The sequence below is a fragment of the Oryzias latipes genome, chromosome 4 (genome assembly GCF_002234675.1).
Source record: "Oryzias latipes chromosome 4, ASM223467v1".
NCBI lineage: Eukaryota > Metazoa > Chordata > Actinopteri > Beloniformes > Adrianichthyidae > Oryzias > Oryzias latipes.
The window spans coordinates 27,653,886-27,677,746 of NC_019862.2; the positions used below are offsets into that span (position 1 = coordinate 27,653,886).

A 23,861-nucleotide genomic window follows, 5' to 3' on the forward strand; every position below is an offset into this window, starting at 1 on the left:
GCTGCTAAATTATTCACAGCAAATTGGAAGCTTAAAAATAACTGAACTACTCTGGGTTTTTCCATTTGGAATCACGTGAGGCTAACAAGGTCAGAAGTATTGGTGGCTGAAAAACTTGACAGAGCTCAGGAGTTTCAGTGTGGATGTGTGTGCAGCAGCTGTACTCGGCTGCGTTTCCATAAACCCGTAGGCACAGAGCTTTATCCAAATTCTAGAAATGTTGAAAAAAAAAAAAAAACACAATTTCGCAATACTATTAAACCCTAATTATTTGAATAAACACAAAGCAACTCACCTGTTAAGTCATTCAAAACCATGGCGATGGATGAGAACACGTATTATTTTAGGGATGATTCACAAAAAGGGAGCTTTTGGATGACGTCACAGCAGTGCCATGCGCACGTGGGAAGCCTGTTCACCGGTATTCAAAAATAAACGTTCTAACAAGTAAGCAGTGGAACCCTTTGTCCTGTTTGAGAAGATAACATATGTTCAAATTGGTACCGCGGCACTAGCGCTCATCATCATCATCTGTCAAAGGAGACGTCTGTGTCTTATTCAGGCCACGGAGCAGCAAGCATAGCTGCTTCCTACACTATGGATGAAGAGGTTTTGGGAAATGATGGGGATTTTAAAGAGGTTCTGTGGATCCAACAATTCCACAGGACACGCAGCTTTTAATGAGCCGTGTGGCACTATGGAAACTAAGCAACAAGGGCAGCCAGTACCAAGAAGCGCATTTAATAAAAAAATTTTTTTAAAAAGTGTTACTGTTGCAGTTTAGTGAAATATGTCCATTTCCATACGCTCCAAAAAGCACCTCCAAGCGCAAAAACTTTTTTTGGATAAGTGCGATTTTTTATCAACACTGTTGTTTCCATCAAGCAAATTTATTATCGCAAATCCAATTGTCGCAATTTGAAAGGTAGTGGAAACGCAGTTTGCGAGGTGCCACTGCTCACCTGAGAGTCGGCGTTCAACGTCAGGAGCTCCTCCTCGGGGTCCAGCAGCTTACAGGCGTACGCAATGTTGACCGCCGTTTCCTGCTTGTCGCCTGTCAGCACCCATATCTGCAAACCAGCTTTGCGCAGTGAAGCGATGGTCTCCGGCACGCCGTCCTGCAGCCGGTCCTCGATGCCGGTCGCTCCTGTTGGAGAAAGTGCTCACCCGTGAGAAACTCTACACCACCGTGAAGCCTGTTTGAACGCCAGAATTCCAGAATTACCTAAAAGCTGGAGGTTCGTTTCCAGCCTCAAGGCCGACTCAAAGAGCAGCTCCTCCCGCCTCTGAATGGCCGTCTCTGCCTGTAAGTGATGCTGCAGCCAGCGTGCATATTCATCTTTGCTCAAAACCTAAAAAAAAGAAACAGGTCCCGGTTAATTTGTTTGATTACTCAAGGTGGGGTGGAGGGGCACTGCACTGCAGAGATGGGCGACAGATTGTGAGACCCTGACAAGGTGTTTTATCACTTGGCTGTGAGGACGGGCCCTGCACCAGCAGAAATATAACAAGCCCAGTCTGTGCTGGCATCTAGTATCAACCGGGGAAAGCGGCGCAGACTGCAGCTGAGTCACCAAGAATGTCACTTTTGGAAAGGGTTGCTCCCCGCCATCATCTATGCTGCGCTACAAACACAACCTGCTGGGTAGCAGCTGGGACCCTCCTCTCACCTCTGAGGCGGCTTAATAAGGGAGGGCAGCTGTTAGGTCTTCACAGGTTCACAGAGGGCTGACTTCTCACCTTTTTTGCAATGCACAGGGTGCGCAGACCATCTGCGGCATACAGGTTCAGGTAGTTTTGGGTCCTGCAGAGGATTTTCTTCTGCCGTCGCCCTTTGGAGTTGCCTTGGAAAGAGTCGAGACAACAGAAGAATGAAGTGTTTGATTTTAATGAGAGCTGCAGCCTTTAAGTAGCACACTGCCAAAGAATCCTTCATCAGGCACATGAAAGCCATCTGTCGTCCCGCCTGATCTAACTGTGTGCACTCATGTCTCTACCAGCAGCTTCTGCACCAAACGGGAGTCTGATCAAAGGATTCTCCAGGAAACTGAACTGACCAGGTATTATGATCACCAAGCTAAATATTTTACTAAATATTCCATTTTTTTTTTAACTTCCAACATCAAAAAGTTGGAAATCTATCCCCCCCCCTCACTTTTTGGCACATTGTTTTGGTCCACATGGCATCCTTAACTTTAAAAAAAAGAAAAAGAAAGAAAAAAAAGAGAAAATCAGAACATGTCTAAAATACAGCCCTCTATTCTGATAAAGAGAACTTTCTTCAAGGGACTTTGTTGTTCTGATGCAATTGTTTTATTCTGCTGTTTAAGGCACTTCAACCTAATTATGTAAAGCTAGTAAACATGGATTTTGAGGGGGGGGGGGGGGGGGGGGGGTTCAAAAGGGAAGGAGAGACCCCCCCCGCATTTGTCCTCTCTAGCGGTTGATATAAAGTGTCATGATGCTAATTCATGTTGAAATGAATTAGTTAAGCCCAGAATCCTCCACAAATCCCCCAGGTTTCCCTTGGACACAGAGTCTGAGACCCTGGACAACCCTATACCAGCCGCTCGGAAACAAGAACCACCATGGGAGCCCCCACCACCGAAGAACCAGAGGTCGCAGGAGTATGGAGGCAGAAAGTTGCCCCATGGATTCCCTTGGGTTCAGTCCAAGGTCTCACATGCCCAAAGGCCTTAGTTGCCCCCAAATGCTACCCTCTGAGAGTCCAAAGCACCCACCCCACATTGACCTTGATGCTAGGGGTAAGGTGTCCTTGGTGACCTCCTATAGAGTCTGTGAATCAAACAGTGGTACCAACCTGGGAGCAGTTCCCCAACTGCCTCCTATCCTATAATGTTTCAACAGGACTCGTGGGGAGGAGACACACCTTTGCGGTTTGGGCTAACCTTGCAGTGACATCTTCCTCCACGATTGTTGTACAGATCTGACTCCACCTCACTCCCACTTTGATCGCAAGAAAGGTCCAATGATGAGATGGCAATTGTCCACCACTGATTATAAATGGGACGTGTCCATCCAAACCTTTACCCACCACATGTACAAGTACACAAACACACTCATTTGTATTGCAAAAGACACAAACACACACACTGAGTATAAATTGCACTTGCTCTAGCGTTTACAACAACACAGCTTAACAGTTTAAAAATTGACCAATTTTTCACCAACTACCAAATCCCAGTTGTGTTAATGATCTTCACATTTGGGAATTTCTAAAAACACAAAAAAACCAGAAGTCTAAAATAAAATAAATAAATAAATAAATAATAAAAAAAGGCCAAGTTTCGAATTTTAGAAACACCACAAAGTGGCAGTGATGCAAACTGCCACCAACAAATGAACAAAAGGGCAAAGGCAAAAAAAACCCTTTATGTGATCCAACATCTGATCATGCGAGATTCAACAGTGTAAAAATGACCAAGATGTCTCAAACAAAAGAGCAAAGACAAAGAACACAAGGCAGCAAGAGCTGCTACACACTATCCCCTCATGGCTCTGATTTGAGCGTTTGATGCAAAACCACTGGAAATGTCAACATCTGTGGCAAAATTCGACACATGGCAGTCTTCCTTAATGTCAGTGTATGATAGACAGACCCCCGACATCCTAGTGAAGAAGGTGATCTCTCCATGTTGTATAAACTAAGTAAACCCCCTCAGCAAAAGCAAAGCAGCCCCTGGTGAGTGAATGGGGATAATCAGGAGAAGGGGAAAAAACATTCCAGGTAGCATTGATGCGACCACACCCCTCACAATTCTAGCAAAGTCAAGTAAGGACATGCATTTATTTTTATGATAAACTTTATTTTTGAAAGAAGAATGCCTTTTTTTTATTACTAACAAGAAGCTGCACTGTCTTGTAATGAAGTGTATTACAGTAACGGCTCTAAATCTCATTTCAGATGCACTCTTGTCCCTCCAAACATCTCTTGTGTGCTGTTCTGACGACTCACCCATCAAAACAATGGGGTCATTATGGGCGTTAAATAAAAGAAAACCAACTCAGACTGAACTCTAACTGGTTGCTGTTACCAAATGACAAAAAAGAAAAAGCAGGAAAGATTTTCTGCTTAGTAGGATGTAGAATGTGGGGGGTTCATATGAGCTCCATCCCAATAGACCACCCTCCTCTAACAAGCACCATTGTTTTTGCTTTGTCCACTGGAAAAGCGCAGATAAATCTAATCCATTATTATTATTATTATTATTATTATTTAAATGAAAAAACCTCATGGTAATTCACTCCAATGAAAATGATGCTTTTGGGGTTTTTAAACACGTTCTTGTAGAATTTTTCTTATAATGGATGATAGACAGTTGATCTTCAAATTGCATTTCTGAGAATGTCTTTATTCGAAATGGGGTGATCCAGGAGAAGATGGAAAATTGCCAATGAAAAAAAAAAGCTTGCAGTTGTGACCTAGCAGCTAGAATTGGCTCCCTGCATCCACTTTCAGACAAACAGATCCATGTAGGTCTTTGTTTTTCTTGTGCAGGTTTGGCATCTGGCTTGAAAGCGTACAGCTGGATAGCTCCGATATTCCTCACCATTTTTGTTGGACTGGATAGCGTCTGTCTTGACTGACAAGGAAGAGACATGGTGGCCACCAGATGGTTTTCAAACCTCTGTTAGAATATGGACTGGAAACCCCAAACTCTAAATGGGAAACGCCTCCGAAGGTGGTAGAGAATGAGAGGGAAAAGACCCTATGGGACTTCCAGATCCAGACTGATAGGATGATAACGGCGAACCAACCAGACATTGTAGTGGTGGACAAAGAACAGAGGAAAGCCGTTGTGGTGGATGTGGCAGTGCCAAGCGATGGGAACATCAGGAAGAAGGAACATGAGAAACTGGAGAAATACCAGGAACTCAAAGAAGAACTGGAGAAAGCCTGGAAAGTGAAGGTGACAGTGGTGCCTGTGGTAATTGGAGCACTAGGGGCAGTAACCTCCAAGCTGGAGGAGTGGCTACAACAGATACCTGGAAAGACCTCAGACATCTCAATCCAGAAAAGAACAGGAACAGCTAAGATACTGCAGGACCCTCAAGCCCCCAGGCCTCTGGTAGAGGACCCAAGCTTAGAGGAGAAACCACCCACGGAAGGGCGAGAGGGGCGTTTGTTTTTTTTTTTCAGTGTTTGCCTTTGTCTGTTCTGAGTTGGAACTTTACATAAAAGCAAAGAAAATGTTGCCATTTCCATACAACTTTAAAGAATCTGAGCACCTTCAACATTTAGCAGTATTTGACACATAGAGTCATTTTCTTCTCTTTTCTTGCCATGTGTCACAGTTTTGGGAATTTTAGCCAGGAATATTACTTTAATTTATTGATATTGTTGTTTCACCAAGTAATACCGTTAAATTAAAAGATATTTTATATCTATACAGTAAACCTTCGTTTATCGTGGGGGTTGCGTTCTAAAAATAACCCGTGATGGGTGAAATCTACCAATCAGGATTATAAATGTTATTCTCACAACCAACTTTATACATTTTTCTCAGACAGACATGAACAGAAAAAGCACCGTAGGTTTGAGGGGGGGTCATTTTAGGTCCCCTTCCTGATCAGGCGTCCACATGACGGCAACATGACAGTCCAACCATTTACAACACATTTATAGAACAAGTCAATTCAATAGCCTCCAATTTCTCAACACTGATGTGAAAACTTTTTGTTTACCTGTGATGGGGGGTCTGATCAGTTCCATGATGACGGAGTCTGCTCCTTTGGTATAGACCGTGATCTGATCGGTGAGGGGGTGTCGGACCACCACAGACATGCGTTTCCTGGTGGAATCAAAGCCCAGTGTGTGCAGCAGCTCAAAGTTTAGCTTTCCCAGGTGAGGCAGCTCCACCGTCACCTGGTCAGGAAGGCGTCCAACCAGCGAGCACTTGTAGGCCCTGGCAGCGTAAACCAGCGCAGCCTCGTCAGGTGACTCTGCTTCGTAGCGAAGCTCTCCTTCGTCCGGGGTGCAGAAGGCTTTTCCATCGTAGGAGGGTGGGGCGGGGCTGAAGGCGTGCTCCATCACGCTGCTGGACTGCTCTTCGTTCAGTTTGGTGAGCGTGCTCTCTGCAGAGGGGCATGACTGCATGCTGGAGCCCCCTTTGTTGGACGAGCGGTTTAAACTGGAGGAGCTGCTGTTGTTGGAGCCTGAGGTCAGGCGGCTGGGAGTGAAGCGCTTGATGAAGTCTTCAATGGTCTTCACTGGAGACTTCAGCTCAAACCTCATCCTGACCTGAAGAAGAACAAAGAGCCTGTCAGCTGGACACGAAGCAGGGATCGTCTCACAAGTTTGCCGCTCTATAAAGCAGAGCCGGTCTATGGGTCACTCAGTACCGCACAGAAAGAATGCATAACTTAAATTAGTGGAAGGGAAGTTTAAAAAGTTTCTGTTGAGAAACTTTGGAAAATACTCCTCTGTGTAAAAGATAAATACATGATGGGGCAAGAAAAAAAAAGAAAACCCTCATCTTTCAGCTGATCCCTTTACGGGTCGCCACAGCAACTCGTCTGCATCCATCTAATCTGATTTTCAGTATTCTTCTAGCTCTCACCACCCCCACTCGTGTGCTCCTTCCCCACATCCATGCACCTCCTCACCTCGTCATCCTTTTAACAACATCATCACTGTTCCTCCTCTCAACGTGTTTAAACTATCTCAGTCGGCTTCCCTGCATTGATCTCCAAAACATCAGCCACGATCTGTTCCCCCTGATGGATTCATTCCCGATTCAATCTTCATCACAAGAACCTGAACATCTTCATTTCTGATATTTCCAGCTCTGCCTTCAGTTTCTTTCTCAGTCTCTAAAACCAATAACATTTATTTCCACCATCCTCCACTCATTCAAACTTGCTGAGACACACTTCTTCACCCGTTTCCTAGATTTTCATTTTGTAAAAATCTGACATATAAAATGGTCTGTTGTGCGAAAAAGGTTGGGGGCCACTGCTTTAAAGTATGCGCAGCTTAAAGCTTTAGCTCAGGGGTGTCGAATAACTCATTATTTAGTCATTATAACTTTTTAAATCACAATTACAGTTGCATAGAAAACATATGTTTGCTTGCTATTCTAGCATAAATCCTTTTAAATTATATTCTGTCAGGTTAGGTTATATGGACAGTGTTTAAGTCCTAATGCATAGTTGCACAATCCAATATTTCAAGTCAGATTCCCCCTAGATATGAATAAATACACACCAATTTTTATATTTTATTTGAAGAAATTAAAAACTTTTATGCTCTCGCGGGCCACATAAAATGACATGGAGGCCCGTATTTGGCCCCCGGGCCTTGAGTTTGACACATGTGCTTTAGCTAATGCAATTATTAAATCGAGGGGAAAACACTGCTGTGATAAAAAAAAATCTGTCTAAAGAAAAAAGCCAAAACTCCCTTTAAGAAAATTGATTTTTTTTTTAGATGCACCAAAACAAAAAAACAAAACAAATAAAAAGTATATATACTTAGATATGTCGTAAATTGACTGGACAATTAAGTAAAATAAAATAACGTAAAGAAATGTTAACTACATATCTGGGAAAGGCACTTTTTCAAGATGTGTTCATAAAAACATCACTAAAGGACCAGAAAAATTGAGCTTTCCAGTAATAAAAACACAACCAGCCGTCTTTTTAGAGAGAAACTTCTTTAAAAATGTTCGCCAGAGACACTTTTTTAAATTTAAATGTCTTAAAGCTGACCAATGATTCAAATGGTGTAAATGGCGTATACTTATACAGCCCCGTTCTACCTACAAGGCCCAAAGCGCTTTACAGTCACACACACATGCACACACACATTAACACACTGGTGGCAGCACCGCTGCCGAACACTGGCGACAACCTTCCACCAGAGGCAAGGTGGGGTTCAGTGTCTTTCACAAGGACACTTCGACTCATGGCAGGAATCGAACCTGCAATCTTACGATCATGGGTCGACCGCCCTTCCGCTGCACCACGACCGCCCCCCATTCAAAATCCTGTCAATACTTCAGGATCAAAAGCAACTGTGATGGCATACAAAAAATATTTGGATTTTTATTTTCCAGCTGAAATACCCATTTTAAAATAAAAGTAGTGGTATTAAAATGCAGCACCATCAGCATTTTAGCCTCTAGATTCAAACCTCAACACAGATTTTCTTTTTGCAGCTCACACCCAAATTACAACCAGCTGCTTCTCTCCATATCTTGAAGCAACTTCACACAGGCGGTTCTTTGTCTTGGTTTATCACGGGCAGACCGCACTCATGTGACCTGACCAGGAGTCCCCGGCAAAGACAGCAAACACTAAAATCAAATGAATGCTTTTGATTAATGAACTTCAGAAAGATGGGGAGTCAGTCATGTTGGCAAACCTCAGCCTCGGAGAGAAACGCTGGCAGGAATAAAGCTGCCATTTTCCAATGTTTACGATGACTCATACGTCTAGTACGACAGATTTATCCAACACTATAAACACCACCATTTCAGCAACTACCAGAGCAAAAGGTTGGCCGTTTCAGTCTTGCTGTACATCCAACAGCTGCTATAGTGCAGTGCAGGCACGTCCCAGAGCCAGTGTTTACGTCTCCGTTTCTTGTAAAGACAGCAAGCGTAAACTCCCACAACTCCCCTATTCTGCATCCCAGAGATATAAAACATTTCCAACAGGTCACCTGACTGCCCTCTGCTCGTGACACAAAGACAAAAACAGCTTTAAAATAGTATACATCAACAACAGAAAAATTTGATTCAACTTCATTTATGGGCTGGAATAAATAAATAAATAAATAAATAAAGTGAATCTTTCTTCAATTGGAAAAAGCAACAGTGATCAAATTTATGAATCATTATCTTTTTCCATGGGAAAAAAAAAGGTCTGTTTTAAATATAAATTATTTTGAATAAAATCTACACATTTGTTTGGTTTAATTAACCATTAAAATAGAAATATGAAAAATTTAAGGCCTTTAAACAGAAAAGAGTCGGACAGAAAATTGGATGGATTGTGTACAGTGGTCTCTTGCTATAACAATAAGAACACCAAAATATATAAATAGAATAGATTTTTCAGTGAAATTCTACATGATTTTCTTTAAAGTAGTCATGCTCTGCGTCCTGATTGGCTGGAGACTTCCCAGACTTCTCTGTTTAACAGATATGTGCGGCTCTCTATATCTTCATAAGTCTTTGATCGCCAGCAGATTTTTGTTTTCATTCATGGTTCGAACTTTGAGAGTTTAAAGTAGAGAGAAAATTGTGAAAATGTTCACGTCTGTCTGAGAAAAAGAGTATAAAGTTTGTAATGAAGGGGTTTTACAGCCTACTTTGTGGATTCCAGCTATTGCAGATCATTTTTAAAATGCAACTCCCGGGATAAACGAGGGAACATTTTCCTTATCTCAGTCAAATCCACTCATCGGTTTGGCAGCGATAGCCATCCCTGCCCAGACGAGTACATTTTTCTTTTACACTTCCTTCAAAATCCTCCCAACATTCTTCCATTGGAATTCTCCACTGAGGATCAGGGGAAAGGTGTACAGGGTTTTTATTTCAAAGCAAAGCAGACATGGATGATGGGAGTTTGGGGCCTCAGTGGGATGACAGCAGCTCAAATGATCATTTAGGAAAGGCAGAGTAAAGAGAAGTCCAATAATGAGCAGCAAGTATAAAACACTGAGCAAACAAATCGGCTAAATGACAAACTTATGCAGGATTTCTAATCAATGTTTCAGCTCAAAGATAATCAAGAGGTGTTGACAGCGCCTCCTCTGGCCGGAAGGTTTAAGGCAGACCTTCACGCCACTAAGGCCTTCTAACAGGAGGAGTCTCAGTTCCAGCGGATACAAAAGCACAAATCATTCAAGTATTTACATTTACATCAGGATGTAAATGTAAATACCTGCACTGAAGCTGAGGAGAACACAGCCAACCAGTACTAGAAGCAAGAATGAAAAACCGTGGAAGGCCTTTGTCACGATTGCAGATTCTGAGTAAGATCAGATAAGCTCAGAGGAAACACACACACACACACACTTGGTGTAGAGTTCTTTGTGTGCAGACTTGCATCTCTGAGGGCAGGATGCACCGGCGAGCCAGTACAGACTGTGTGTGGCGTGGAGAGGATGTCACCTCTGGTCAGGACAACCACACCCCTGCTCACACAGAGGCAAAACAAAATGCGGATACACAGCAGCAGCACTTTAAAGTTACAGCCAGCAGAGCAGTCAAAGCTACGTGCTAATGCACATGCCGCTACCATTTGGGAGGTTTTGGAAATTGCGTAACTGCTCGTATGTTTTTGAAAGAGAGGAACCGTAACAAGCAAAGAAAAACAAACTCGGGTTGATGTTTTGGAGGGGACTGCTTGTATTCTTGGATCCTGCATTGATGTTCTTTGTTCTAACAGAAGAGAAACACCGGCCCATTTGGTGAATGGAGTACTTCCTACTGCAGAGCATTCCAGATGCTGAGTTTTCAGCCAAAAATCGGCAGTTACATATTGTAGAAAATAGCAGTTCTTCAAAACAACATCTACCCCGACGTCTTTGTTTGCATCTAAACAAGCCAACACTCTCAGGCTGTAAATGTTTGAACGGGACCTCAGAGACTCGCAGCAGGGACGTCCCGATCAGCTCTCCGATTCAAACGATCGGAGTATCTGCCGATCCAGAGTCCTGATCAGATTCTTTTGCAAAACATAAAAAAATAGGAGCAAAGTCCCCGATTTTATTTACCTTCTCTCATCTTTTCCCACTTAGAGCATTTTTGTGACATGGCATTAACAATCAAATAAGAATAGTGTAGCTATCAACTCGTAAAAATTCTTTATCATGAAAAATAGCTGATAATTAGTCATGTGGGAAAGTCTGCTGACTGTAGCTGCAGAAATATTGAACCCTTTATTCATATGTGATTCAGATCTACATTATCTCAAAAATGAATGAAATCGTTGTAGTATGAATATGATGAGAAGTATCCATGACCAGCTCAGGAAATTACGCATGTTTTTCTTCCTCTATTTCCTCAGAGCTTGCATGTTGCAGTCGTTCCTTTTGGTAACCGTCTCACTGCCGTTTAAAACCATCTTTTTATTTTTTAAATGTCTTTGAAGGTCTTCCTTGCATTAAGACAAACCAATAGAGACACTTGCTGTCAGTTTAAAATGTTTAAAGAGTTTTTGAACCAGGTTTGTCAGAATCTGTGAAGATCTCTCTGCCTTTACTGAACTCTTTGTGCCTCCTGCTCAAACTAGTGTCGTGTTCTGCTAAAATGTGGTGATCCGTTCCCGATATGCAGACTTCTAGCAGAGTAATTTTTTGTAGTAATAAGATTATAAATGTATAGCGCCGATCATAGTGATGAAAATAAAAGAAATATCCGATCCTTGATCAGGATACAAAATCCGATTTCGATCGAGTCTGAAACTATGTGATTTCCAATCACATGATTGGATCGGAACATCCCTAATTTGAACGCAGACCACAGGGAGCGCACGTGTGGAAAAAGACAGAACATTGCACCTTCTGCCGGGGTTGGTTGGGGGAGGACACCACCACCGTGTTGCAGATGGTGAGAGCGATGAAGAAGTCGAAGACGTCGGACAGGTCAGAGGGCAGCTGGGACATGGGCTGGCTGTGGAGGCGCATGAAGTCCAGCTGACTGCTGCAGTCATTCACTTTGTCCAGCAGTTGTGGGTCGGGGGTGATGTCTTTCTCCTGCAGGAGCATTGAGATGCATGGGGGGGGGGTAATTAGTGGATGGCGGATGCTATGACGGCATCCAGATCGTCGAGGTAAACCCACCATAGGGCTGCTGAAGGCCGTGTGTTTGGACAGGATGCTAGCGCGCTTGGCCTCCGCCCTGCTGCCGGTCCGGCGGTGCGACTTGGTGCTGTGAGAGCGCAGAACTCGGGCGCTCTGGTGGCTGCCGACGCTGTCCCGCCTGGGCAGGGTGCCACCGTGAGAAATGCACTCCTCCTCCTCAGAGTCCATTTCTTGGTACATGGCAATTCTTTTAGCTGCAACCCAAACAGAAATATCCTTAGACCTCCAAAGCAGCACGCAATCCAAGTTTCCTTAAGGAATGCTTATATGTTCAAGTGCGAGTGTCCATGTCACACCATTGGCATCATGGGAGTATTCCACCCCGGCCACGGTGCAGCGGCGGAACACCATCTTGTTTTCCGTCAGCGTGCCCGTCTTGTCAGAGAAGATGTATTGCATCTGGCCCAGATCCTCTGTGATGTTCAGGGCTCTGCACTGCAGGTGAGAGTCCGTCTCCTCGTCGTACAGATCCGCGTCCTGATGGATGAAGTAAACCTGGCAGATCTTGACTATTTCGATTGACACAAAAAGTGAGATGGGTATCAGCACCTATAGGAGAAGAAACAGCTGGTTAAGACCCGGAGGACCGAGTGACTGAAGGAATCAAGATGTAAAAGCCTGGAGCACCAACCCTTACCAAGAAAAATAAAGTACAGGTAAATGTAGAGAAGAGAAAAAAGCTATTAGTAAAATAATGAACAGAAAAATGAAAATGACATTAAAATGGAGTGAGGTGGATTTTAATTACATTTTTTTAGTTTGTTTTTTAATCTGTAAAGCACTGAGCTGCTCAAAACATGAAGAGCACTTTTTTAAATAAATAAAACTTGATTAAAATAAAGACAGACAGTAGCTCAAGTGAATGTTTAAGGTTGAAAAGTTAAGGAATGTGAAATGTTTAAACATGAGAGACTCTGAAGCTGAATAGTTGACCAGATAATCAACAGCAAACAGCTTAGAAACAAAATAAACATTAACAGTTTGCTGCAAAACAACAAAATAGGCAAACACAGCTTCAATGGCGTAAACTAAACAATTTGCTGAAAGCGATGGCCAAAACAGCACCAAAATAAGACTTTAAAAACTTGTTGTCACACAAAAGAATCCAGTAATTGATAACATCTTTAGGGTCTGCAAAAAAAAAAAAAGGAAGAAAAGTTAGGAAAGTAGCATCTAAGCGGTGTCTGCTTGGGTAGAATTAACATTCCTGCTTCCTACTGTCTAAGTCAATCAGCTCCAGCTTTGTGTTTGGGCAAAAGTATGATGAGAAAACATGACCGAGGAGTTACTGCATCACGTGGCCGTCTGTACATTGAGCTAAAGAAAATTACAAATCGGACTAAAAAGGCCAACATGGACTGGAGTTGAACTTAAATAAGACATACTAGTTAAGACGTCTCCCCCCTTTTCTCACTATTCAGGTTTGGGACCCACACAGAAAGTTTGCTTAAAGACCCACACCGATGAAAATCATGTTTTCAGTGTTCTTAACGTTTTCTTATGGCATTTTTCTCATGATGGGGGACATATGCTAGAAAAATGAGCCTCTAAATTGCATTTCTGTGTATTTTTTTATACAAATTGTGAATCAGGAGCAGAGCAAATATTAATTAGAGGATGAGGCGGTTCCCAATCTGCACATGAAGCTCTTGATGAAGTAGTTTAGTGTTGGATCACTGGCAACCTAATATTTACCTTGGTTTTCTGAATAAGTTTGCAAAAAAACTCAATTTACGAGGAAAGGTTTTGATTTTTATTAACAAGGATAAAGTGGAAGTTACTTGAAAGTGGCTGCTGGTGGGACGGGAAAGCGGCTTCATAAGATCCTGTGGAAAATGACCATTGAAGAGTATCTAACAATTGTAAGACATTAAGATTTTGGAGGCCGATGGTTTATATTTTCATGTGACTAAATAGTTCCGATGTAGTCCAGAAGGAGAAGTTTCCGGGGAAGGTCTCAGTTCTGGGAAATGTGAGGACGTTCGGGAAGGAGGAGACTCTCCTGGCGCCCCTGAACTTCTGCCCTCTTGTGTTTACTTTAAGGTGCAAACTGCTTAGAACCTCAGTTTGTTCAGTGGCTGCTGAGTTAAAGCTGGAGGGATTTAAAATAAAATACAGGATTTTAAAGGCTAAACTTTGCTGTAGCTTTTGTCACCTTTTCCTTCAAATCTTCAACCGAACAGGAAAATAATTAAAATTTCCTTTAGTAATTGCAATGATTTAGTGATTTTGGGGCAGTTTTGGAGATAAAGTCACCGCCAAGGGCGGCAAAACTACTTGCATTGCTTGATTTGCTTCACTATTTGTGAACAAAGGAGAAACATTTCAACCAGGTAATACATCACACCTTTATCTATGCTATTGTTTAGAGTTCAGCTTTTTTTTCATACCTGAAAGACAATGATCATGGTGAGAAAGAGATAAATGGCAGACATGATGGGTGATAAGTTTGTTCCTTCTGGACTAAGAACGTCAAACACGGGTCTCTTATCGCCGTACTGAAACATCCACAGCCCGTGACCTGCAAAAGGAACACCACAAGGTCAATGCTGAGAAGAAAGACAAAAAAACGCAGCCAAACTCAATTAAAAGAGTGTTTTTCTCCTCTTCAATGCAGGGAGACTTGCTAAAAGGGAGCAGATATGAAAAACAGTTGATCCTGCAGCTTAAGCTAATACATACCTAGAGCGGCAAACAGGCACATCACCAGCAGGATGATGACGCACCAGAACACATCCACATTCATCTGTCGTTCCAGTTTGCTGCGCTTGTAACGCGGCCCGTTGTTGTTCAGCATGGCCTTGGTCTCATGACCTGCAGAACCACGGCGAGTTAGTCATAGGCCTAAGCGAGAGCGCCGCGCATGACGCCTTCGATAGGATGGGAGCTGCTGACCTGCGTAGATGACTATTCCCACGGCCTCCTCCGTGTTGCGGATGGTGCACCCTCGCAGCAGCAGGTTCTCCTTGTAAAGTGCGTCTTTTTTACCACTTTGGTGAATTCTGTCAGATTGGAAGATGGACAAAATTAGGATCATCAAAGGATACAGATACGGAAAAAAAAACGGATCTAGTGCAGAGAGTAACAGCAATATCATTTAAAACCACAGATTCAAAGGAGATGTTGGTAAAAATCAGGAAGTATTTTTCGGAGTACAAGTCACTTTTTTTTTGCATAGTTTGGCCAGGGGTGCGAATTTTAATCGAGAGCGACTTATATTTAAGCAGCTTTAGCAGATGTTTGTCACTAACAACCACTAGCGGGCATTGTAGTTATGTATATCTATATTTGCTGTCCAAAAAAACATGGACGAATTGTTCTCCTCCTCAACTTTATTGTAATTTTTTTGTTTGCAAATCTTTATTCTTGTTTTCAATCTTTCTCTCCTCAGACAGCAGGCATCAAAACGGGGTACGGCGAGGCGGAAGTACCGCTAAAAGTGTCTGTTGATCAGATGCAGCTCCTGGCGGGTATTCCAAAAAGCAGGTTATGCTAGCTCCCACGGTACGTTTGAGGATAAGGAAGCGGATAACCTCAGCTTTCGGTTTCAAAAATGGAGGTATGTTTCAGGGTATGTCAAGTTGCCATAGCAACTCATGCTCTGAACATAACCTGGTCTGCAGCAGGTTTAGTTGAAGGTTAGTTTGTTTTCAGAGAGGTGAAGCAGCATGGCGTGTCCATTTGAAGATAATTTAGTGGATGAAGAAGCTCAGATAATACTTTTTTTTGGAAAAATAAACTTTTTTACTTTGATCCAACTTAATTATTTTCATCATTTAGGATAAATCATTTTTTTGTTAAGTCAACTTAAAAATAACACGTAGTTTTCAGACAGTTATTTTATTTTCATTCAAATTAATTCAATTAAGTAGGTGTAACTTTGGTGCTGCTGTTAGATTGGCAGCGCAAGGAATTGTGGGATACCATTCCCTTTGCCTGTCTGGACGGATTTGGGTTTAAGTGTGGGTTTTTGACCAAATGTGTTTAGTTGTTTAGCCGTTTTACTGTGTTTTGCAGAGTTATTTAGTTCTACTATGTTTAATTCTTTCTGCACCATGAGTGAGAGAGAGGAAGATGATGAGATTATTTAGCACCACTACTGGCTGTTTGTCATAACAAGAACAGAAGTTAAAGTCAGATTCATGATAAATCAATGCTTAAATAATATTTCAAATCCACGTTGAAACTTACATTTTAATGTTATAAAGATGAGAATATCTGCGGCCTCAAACTTAGACTTGAGAGAGTTCAAGAAGTACAATAAATTGAGATGGAAAAACATTTAATTGAAATGAAGTAATATGACATTTAGTTAGATAATGTAAATTTGAGTTGTAAAAAAATATTGAGTTGGATAGACGTAAGAGATTAGGTTGAATAAGTAACTCAGGCAATTGATTAACTCAATTACTTGTTACGAATTGAAATAATTCATTCAAGTTGGATAATATATATATATATATATATATATATATATATATATATATATATATATGAAAATGAAATTCTTTTTTTTGTTGATGCAGCCGTATTACTTTTTCATGGGCGTATAATCTTCTTATGCCGTATGATCTCAGACTCCGTCTCACTGAAGTATAGCGCTTTCTTTTGTTCTCCACGCGTTTCCATGGTGACCCCAGAAATCGGTGATCTATTGAGAATGTCTTTATGTACTTGCCTTGCACGTGCATTAACCCATGGTTACCAAGTCGCGCGTAATTACGCTAACTCATATCCAGTCTTTTGGAACCGACATACCCAGAGTAAGCAAGTTCAGGCGGATTTCAGCCAGAGTTCAGGCTTAAAGTCAGGGTAGTTTAAAGATGCTTCCTGGAATACCCCCCTGCACTAGATGGGGAACTTCCCTGTACAAAAGAATCTCATGAACCCAGTCATGGAGACGTGATTCCCCGTGTTTTTGTAGAGCTCTTCAAACTAGATAAACCTAAACTCTCAACATCATCCGGGTCTTCCATGCTCTGTAAATACAATCAATGCTTCCATGTAGTAATGAAGCTGAAAACCTTTAACAGTAGCTCTTCCTGAATGTGTTGGGAAGGTTAAGTTTAAAAAACACTTTTTTGAACAAGCATTGAGCATCAAGTTTGATGCTTCAAAAGATGTGAATTTGACGTCTGAATGGTGTGAACGCAGGATTACGCTGGGTTTGACAGACTGGTTCAGAAGCGTCACATTATAAGTCACACTTTTATATGATTCTTTTCCCTTCTTTATCATGCGTTTTTTAGCTGCCACGACTTCTACTCAGGATCAACTTATAGTTAGAAAAATATTGTATTCAGGTTCTGTCAAACGTTGACCGTTTCTCTTCCTGTTTATTCTCTGCTGTCTGTCTTTATGTACATGTGATGCAAACAAAGACATCTAATCACAAGCTTGCTTCTACCAAGCTGAGTCAATTACAATGCGAGGGATGTGTGTTGTGTGGACTAAGTTTTTGTTTTTTTACCACAGCACTTAAAAAATTACCTGAATAAATTAATGACACATTTTTATTTAACTATAAAGGTCAAAACAGCCTAAAAGACACAAAATGCCAGGTTTTTGTGTTTGAAGCCATTATGTCAAAGACATTTTGTTTTTGCTGCCTAAAATAAAAACTGCCAGTAAGGGAAAAAAAGTTTCTCTGTTGAAAGGCATTTTCCTGTATAGTTTAAAGGCAAGTAAATAATACATGTATAGATTGTATTCATTTAGGTAAGAGAAGTGAACTGTAAAGTATCACCACAAAGTTTGATCAATCTTTTATACATCGATTTGTGGCCCATGTATTGAGATGCGCATCAAATTATGTAAAAGGGTAAGATACACACCCCTAATGAAAATCCTTTGGGAGGCAAACAAACGGCACTGGCAGCACCGACGGGAGAGTCTGAGCAATGTTCTCTAACCCAAAGACCACATCAGTTCATTGTGCTGAGGGCCTCAGTCAAGCAAGCACCGGGACTTCCTGACTGCTCTGACCAGAGCGTAGAGCTCAGCAACACAAACATTTAACTCAAACACCTTAAAGCCTGAAAGTACACCAGCTGAGAGCCGAGAGCAAGGCTAAAGTCGGTCAGTTTCTACTAAAAACCAAGCACTAAGCTCAGAAGTTAGTGTGTAAACTTACCCTTCTTAACTAAAGGTCAGATGTAAGTCAGGGGAAGGAGCTGATCTTTTAAGGTCATGAAAACACCCAAAAAAGACTAGCAACATTTATGGGCTGACCTACAGCTCAGATGTAGCTCATTTAAAGACCCACTCCAATGAAAATCGTGTTTTTCTTTTTCTTTTTTAACATGTTCTTGTGGCATTTTTCTCATGATGGAGGACATATTTACATACATACGTATTTAAAACTGCATTTTTGAGTATTTCTTTATTCAAATTATTGTAAATCAAGAGCAGATGGAAAAATGCTGTTGGAAAGGGGGGCGGGCTTACTCCGCGCCAACGGATCTGCACACAACTCGGAGGGGAGTTTCTTTCTCACCTTTGTTCTTGTGATTGACGTGAATCAGCTGATTCTGAGGCAGAGAAAACCTGCTTTGCATGTGGGCTTTGAACCCACTTGCAACACATTACTAACGTTAAGTGCTGCAAAACAGTGCCACTTTTCTCAGAATCAACTGATTTTCGTTAAATGCGTAAGCTCTTCCCCGCTGCGCACTGTTACACAAGAGTGTAAAGGCCCGTACACACCGAGACGAATATTCGCCAGGCGTTATTCGCCAGCGTTTTTCGCCACGTTTTTTGTGTTCACACCCAGGCGATTTTTACTGATGATGAGCTGAGCGAACATGCAATTTCATTCTCTGACATTCGATGGAGCTTAATGTAAAACAGAAATACTCCTGTACACAAGGTGGCGCTGCGCAACTTCATGCTTCTTACAGTCGCTTTTCACTCAGAAGAAGAGAGCAAGTATTTACGCGCTTGTCAGAATCATACAAAGAAAACATGAATATTTCAAGCACCAGTAGCTCCAACTGGTGCTTGGGTTCAGGGATATTTTAGAATGTCCGTCATTATTTCTTCGCGGCAGTGTAGATGCAACTCGGCGTCTATCTTCTTTGCTGGTATGTGTACTCAGCAAGGCAGTTTTGTGTTTGAGCGCCCCCAAGTTGTGTTTTACTGTAACTTCAGAGGCTCCAGACACGTGTGCAAAAGCGCCATTCTCATTGGTCAAATAGATTTCGACGCGACGCGTCAAAAAAAAAAAAAACGAACCCGAGGCGTTTTTTTTTTTGACGCTTTGACGGGTGGCGTTTTTTCGCGTTGGTGTGCACACTCTCATTGGCGCCCTTTGTTTAGTCACGAGGCGTTAAACGTCGGCGAAAATCGCGCACGGAATTCGTCCCGGTGTGTACTTAAGGCTGCTTTTCTCTGCTTCAGAATCCCCTGGAACTACGTTTACTGCGTAAACGGTTGAAGAGTTACGGTAATCCAAAGCATCTCAAAGCTCCAGTGTTAAAGTGTCAAGTCCTGCAATTGTCAGCCTGTTTACCAACAAAAACATTCATCCAAAAGCCATCCGACACCTCGCCACCTGTAGTAATGAATGAGAGCACCCCTGAGCTCAGAGCTGATCTGCCATCTTCAGCGCTCACACGTTTGAAAATTTAACAATCTCAGGGTCACACACTGCTCCGCTTCCGCAGCGGGAAAGCCTGAAGTGATGTCGCTGACTATAATGTAATAAAGTACAACTGGGGTATGGCGCTGCGTCCTGTTCTCCACCGTAACCTGGCAACCAATTACCTGCAGCATCTGGACTCCCTCTGAGCAAAGAGTGCATGTCATAGTTGCAAACTGTTCAAGCTGATTACTGTGAGCTCAGAGGGAGCTCCTCATCCTCCATGTCACCAAAGTTCTGCTAAAGGTTGGCCGCCCTGCGGGCGTTAAACAGCTGACATACAACAAAACCAACTCGTTTCTTTACTTAAGATGAATATACATGTTTGTAAACAAATAATCCTAAACTATCAGCACTTAAGATGCTGAATTCACACTTCCTGTGACGTCATTTCCGGGTGAGCTATTCCCAGTGCTAGTTGTGTGACTGCTGTCCTCTTGTTTGGCATTAGCCTTACTACTATTGCTTACTCTAAGGGTTATCTGGGTTAATATTCACATCTAGTACCTTTTATTAGCTAATTCACCACTGTTAAACCGCTTTCTGTTCACTTTTCTCATTTTGCTAAATAAACCACTTCTCTTTACTTAAACACCGCTAGCCTTAGCTTAGAGCCTAGTATGGCCACCACCACTCCTTCCGCCTCTCCTCCTCTCTCCTGCCCCATGTGCCATATGTTTAGTGATGATCCTGCCTCCTTTAGTGAAGATAGGGGTAGGTGTGTTAAGTGTAGTCTTGTGTTAGACTTGGAGGCCAGGCTGGAGCAGTTAGAAGCGCGGCTCCGCACAGTGGAAGCTAAGCCGGCTAGCCAGGTCGTTACTCGTAGCGCGGGCCGCGCTACCAGGGCTAACTTAGCTAGCACCCCAGCGCCCTCCCAACAGCCGGGAGACAGTCAGGGGTTTGTACCGGTTGGGAGGAAACATAGTGCTAAACGCAAAAACTTAGAGCACCCGAGACTCCACGTTAGTAATAGGTTCTCCCCCCTCAGCGACACACCCGCTGAACACTCAACTCTGGTTATAGGCTCTTCTGAAGTTAGAAACGTGGAGCTCCCAGCGGCTACAGTCAGGTGTTATCCGGGGGCCAGAGTTGGTGACATCGAGGGGAACCTTAGGATGTTAGCTCAGAATAAGTCCAGGTTCCGTCGAGTCGTGATTCACGCAGGCGGTAATGATGCCCGACGGAGACAGTCAGAGGTGGTTAAGTTAAACGTAACTTCGGTGTGTAAACTGGCTAAGACGATGTCCGACACTGTAATTTTCTCTGGTCCCCTGCCGAACTTAGTCAGTGATGAAATGTACAGCCGCTTTTCATCATTTAACCGCTGGCTTTCTAGATGGTGCCCAGAAAACGGCGTTGGTTTTGTGGATAACTGGAGCGCGTTTTGGGGGAAGCCCGGTCTCATGCGGAGAGACGGCGTCCATCCCACCCGGGACGGTGCCGCTCTTCTTTCTAGAAACATTTCTGCTAGGCTTAGTCTGTTAACCTGACAATCCAGAGACGAGACCCGGGCGCAGAGCAGCAGTGTAAAACGCTCCTCTGAACCTCCCTTAGGGTTAGTGCCGGTGCAAAACCCATGCAGGGAAAGTCAAGCAGGTCCGAGCTTTAGCTTATGTGCTGAAAGACAAATGAAAGGAGCGCGTCATAGAAACTTAAAAGTGACAGACAGCAGTTCTCACAAGCAGAATTATGTCATTAAATGCGGTTTATTAAACATTCGATCCATTTCCTCCAAGTCCCTCTTAGTCAACGAGTTAATTACTGATAACAATCTTAGTCTTTTAGCCTTAACAGAAACTTGGCTCCATCAGGATGACTATGTTAGATTGAATGAAGCAACCCCCCCCCACTTATGCTAACTATCAGAAATCCAGGATTTCAGGGAAAGGAGGTGGTTTGGCAGTAATATCACAGTCTAGCTTACTTCTCAGCCCTAAAGTTAAAAATGCTTATAATTCATTTGAAAGCATCATATTGTCTTTAAGTCACCCAAACAGGAAAACTCGAAAACCTGTTTTACTCATAATTATTTATCGCCCCCCCGGCCCATATTTAGAATTTTTAACTGAGTTTTCCGACTTCCTATCGACTATTGTCTTAGATTCTGATCAAATTATAATATTAGGGGATTTTAATATTCATGTTGATGACCCCAGTGACTGCCTAGGAAAGGCTTTTGCAGCTTTATTAGATGATGTTGGTTTCACCCAAAGTGTGAATGAACCCACTCACTGTCATAAGCACACCCTGGACCTTGTTCTAACCCATGGGATAGAGATCAGCCAGCTGAGTGTCCTTCCTCTTAACCCCATCATTTCTGATCACTTTCTGATTACCATCCAGTTTACACTGGAACATCCTTCTGCCCCAGTGAATAAGAAACAACTTAGAAGAACCTTAACTGACCGTTCTGTGTCTGAGTTTAAACACACAGTTCAGCCAGTACTTAGTGATATTCTGAGAAAATACTCTGAGACCAGCTCCCATAGTATCAGTCCTAGTATAAATGACCACTTTGTTAATGATGCCTTACAAGCCCTCAGGAGTACACTCGATGTTGTTGCCCCCTTGAAACCTAAGTTCGTCAGACAAAACCGAGTAGCACCGTGGTTTAACGCTGAAACTCGTTCTCTTAAACGAGAAACCCGTAAGTTGGAAAGAGAATGGCGCCGCTCCGGTTCAGAGCAGTCTCTGGATATCTGGAAACATAGCCTATTAAATTATAAAAAAGCTCTGCGTAGAGCTAGAAGCCAGTACTATTCAACCTTAATATCAGAGAATGGAAACAATCCAAGATTTCTTTTTAGCACTATAGCTAAATTAACTCGCAGTCAGAGCTCAGTAGAACCACATGTTCCTGTTTCTCTCAGCTCTGATGATTTTCTTACATTTTTCGATAGTAAAATCTCAAATATTAGACATAAGTTAAATCAAGTTATTCCTATTATCAGCCCAGAACAGGCTGAAGCGGTAGAAATGGAGGCATCCATAGAAACCTCTGTAACATTAGACTGCTTCACTGCTGTGGATCAAGCGGAAATAACATCAATTATTACGTCCTCCAAATCCTCAACGTGTCTGTTAGACCCAATTCCCACTAGACTTTTTAAAGAAACTTTTCCCCTAATTAATGATCCCATATTAACAATGATAAATGCCTCTCTGGAAACGGGTTACGTGCCACAGTCTTTTAAATATGCAGTTGTTAAACCTCTTCTGAAAAAGCCCAGTTTGGATCCTAGCATCTTGGCCAACTATAGACCGATATCAAACCTGCCCTTTATTTCTAAAATCCTAGAAAGAGTTGTAGTTAAGCAGCTTTACTGCCACCTACAGGACAACAGTCACTTTGAAGACTTTCAGTCGGGGTTTAGACCTCACCACAGTACGGAAACTGCACTAGTTAGAGTCTCTAATGACTTGTTATTGGCCTCAGAAAAGGGACTACTTTCTATTCTGGTCCTGTTGGACCTCAGTGCTGCCTTTGACACTATCGACCACGGTATTTTACTCCATAGATTAGAGCAGGACATAGGGATCAGAGGATCTGCTCTCCAGTGGTTTAAATCCTGTCTGATAGGTATCAGTTCGTTAATGTAAATGGCCATTCCTCTCAGTGCACTCGAGTCAACTATGGAGTCCCACAGGGCTCAGTCTTGGGACCGATCCTGTTTACGCTTTATATGTTACCCCTAGGAAACATAATCAGGAAACACAGCATTAATTTTCATTGTTATGCCGACGATACGCAGTTGTATTTATCCATGAAGCCTGACCAGAATGACCAGATAGAGAAACTGAACGCCTGCATCAGTGACATCAAGACCTGGATGACAATTAATTACCTCCTCTTGAACCCAGAAAAAACTGAGGTCATTATACTAGGTCCTAAAAACCTCAGAGATGCTCTGTCTGCTCAGATAGTCTCCCTGGATGGCATAAGTATAGCCCCCAATTCCACAGTTAGAAACCTTGGGGTTTTACTTGACCAGGATTTATCATTTAAGGCTCACATATCTCAGGCATGTAGAACTGCCTTTTTTCACCTGCGAAATATTGCTAAGATCAGAAATATACTTTCTAAGAGTGATGCTGAAAAACTCATCCATGCATTTGTTACGTCGAGGCTGGATTACTGTAACTCCTTGTTAGCAGCGTGTCCTAAGAGTTCCTTAAGAAGTCTCCAGCTTGTTCAGAACGCAGCTGCTAGATCGTTAGCTGGAACCAGCAGAAGAGATCACATCACTCCTGTGTTAGTTTCGCTCCATTGGCTCCCAGTTGATTCTAGAATTAAGTTCAAGATCCTCCTGTTAACCTATAAGGCCTTACATGGAATGGCCCCGTCCTATATTAAGGACCTCATAGTCCCTTACCAACCAATCAGAA

General features: G+C 42.5%; 1 protein-coding gene across 1 annotated transcript in view; it reads right to left on the bottom strand.

Annotated features, from left to right (window-relative positions):
* The window catches only part of atp10a (ATPase phospholipid transporting 10A (putative)), a 54,097-nt gene that overhangs the window by 21,409 nt on the left and 8,827 nt on the right, over positions 1 to 23,861 (bottom strand). Inside the window, exons 4-13 of the mRNA XM_004068298.4 lie at positions 14,732 to 14,838; positions 14,519 to 14,650; positions 14,227 to 14,357; positions 12,133 to 12,385; positions 11,816 to 12,030; positions 11,534 to 11,728; positions 5,707 to 6,262; positions 1,741 to 1,844; positions 1,226 to 1,352; positions 963 to 1,147 (exon numbers count right to left, since the gene is read on the bottom strand). Coding sequence (XP_004068346.1) covers positions 963 to 1,147; positions 1,226 to 1,352; positions 1,741 to 1,844; positions 5,707 to 6,262; positions 11,534 to 11,728; positions 11,816 to 12,030; positions 12,133 to 12,385; positions 14,227 to 14,357; positions 14,519 to 14,650; positions 14,732 to 14,838 — 2,005 coding nt within the window. The remainder of the gene's footprint in view (positions 1 to 962; positions 1,148 to 1,225; positions 1,353 to 1,740; positions 1,845 to 5,706; positions 6,263 to 11,533; positions 11,729 to 11,815; positions 12,031 to 12,132; positions 12,386 to 14,226; positions 14,358 to 14,518; positions 14,651 to 14,731; positions 14,839 to 23,861) is intronic.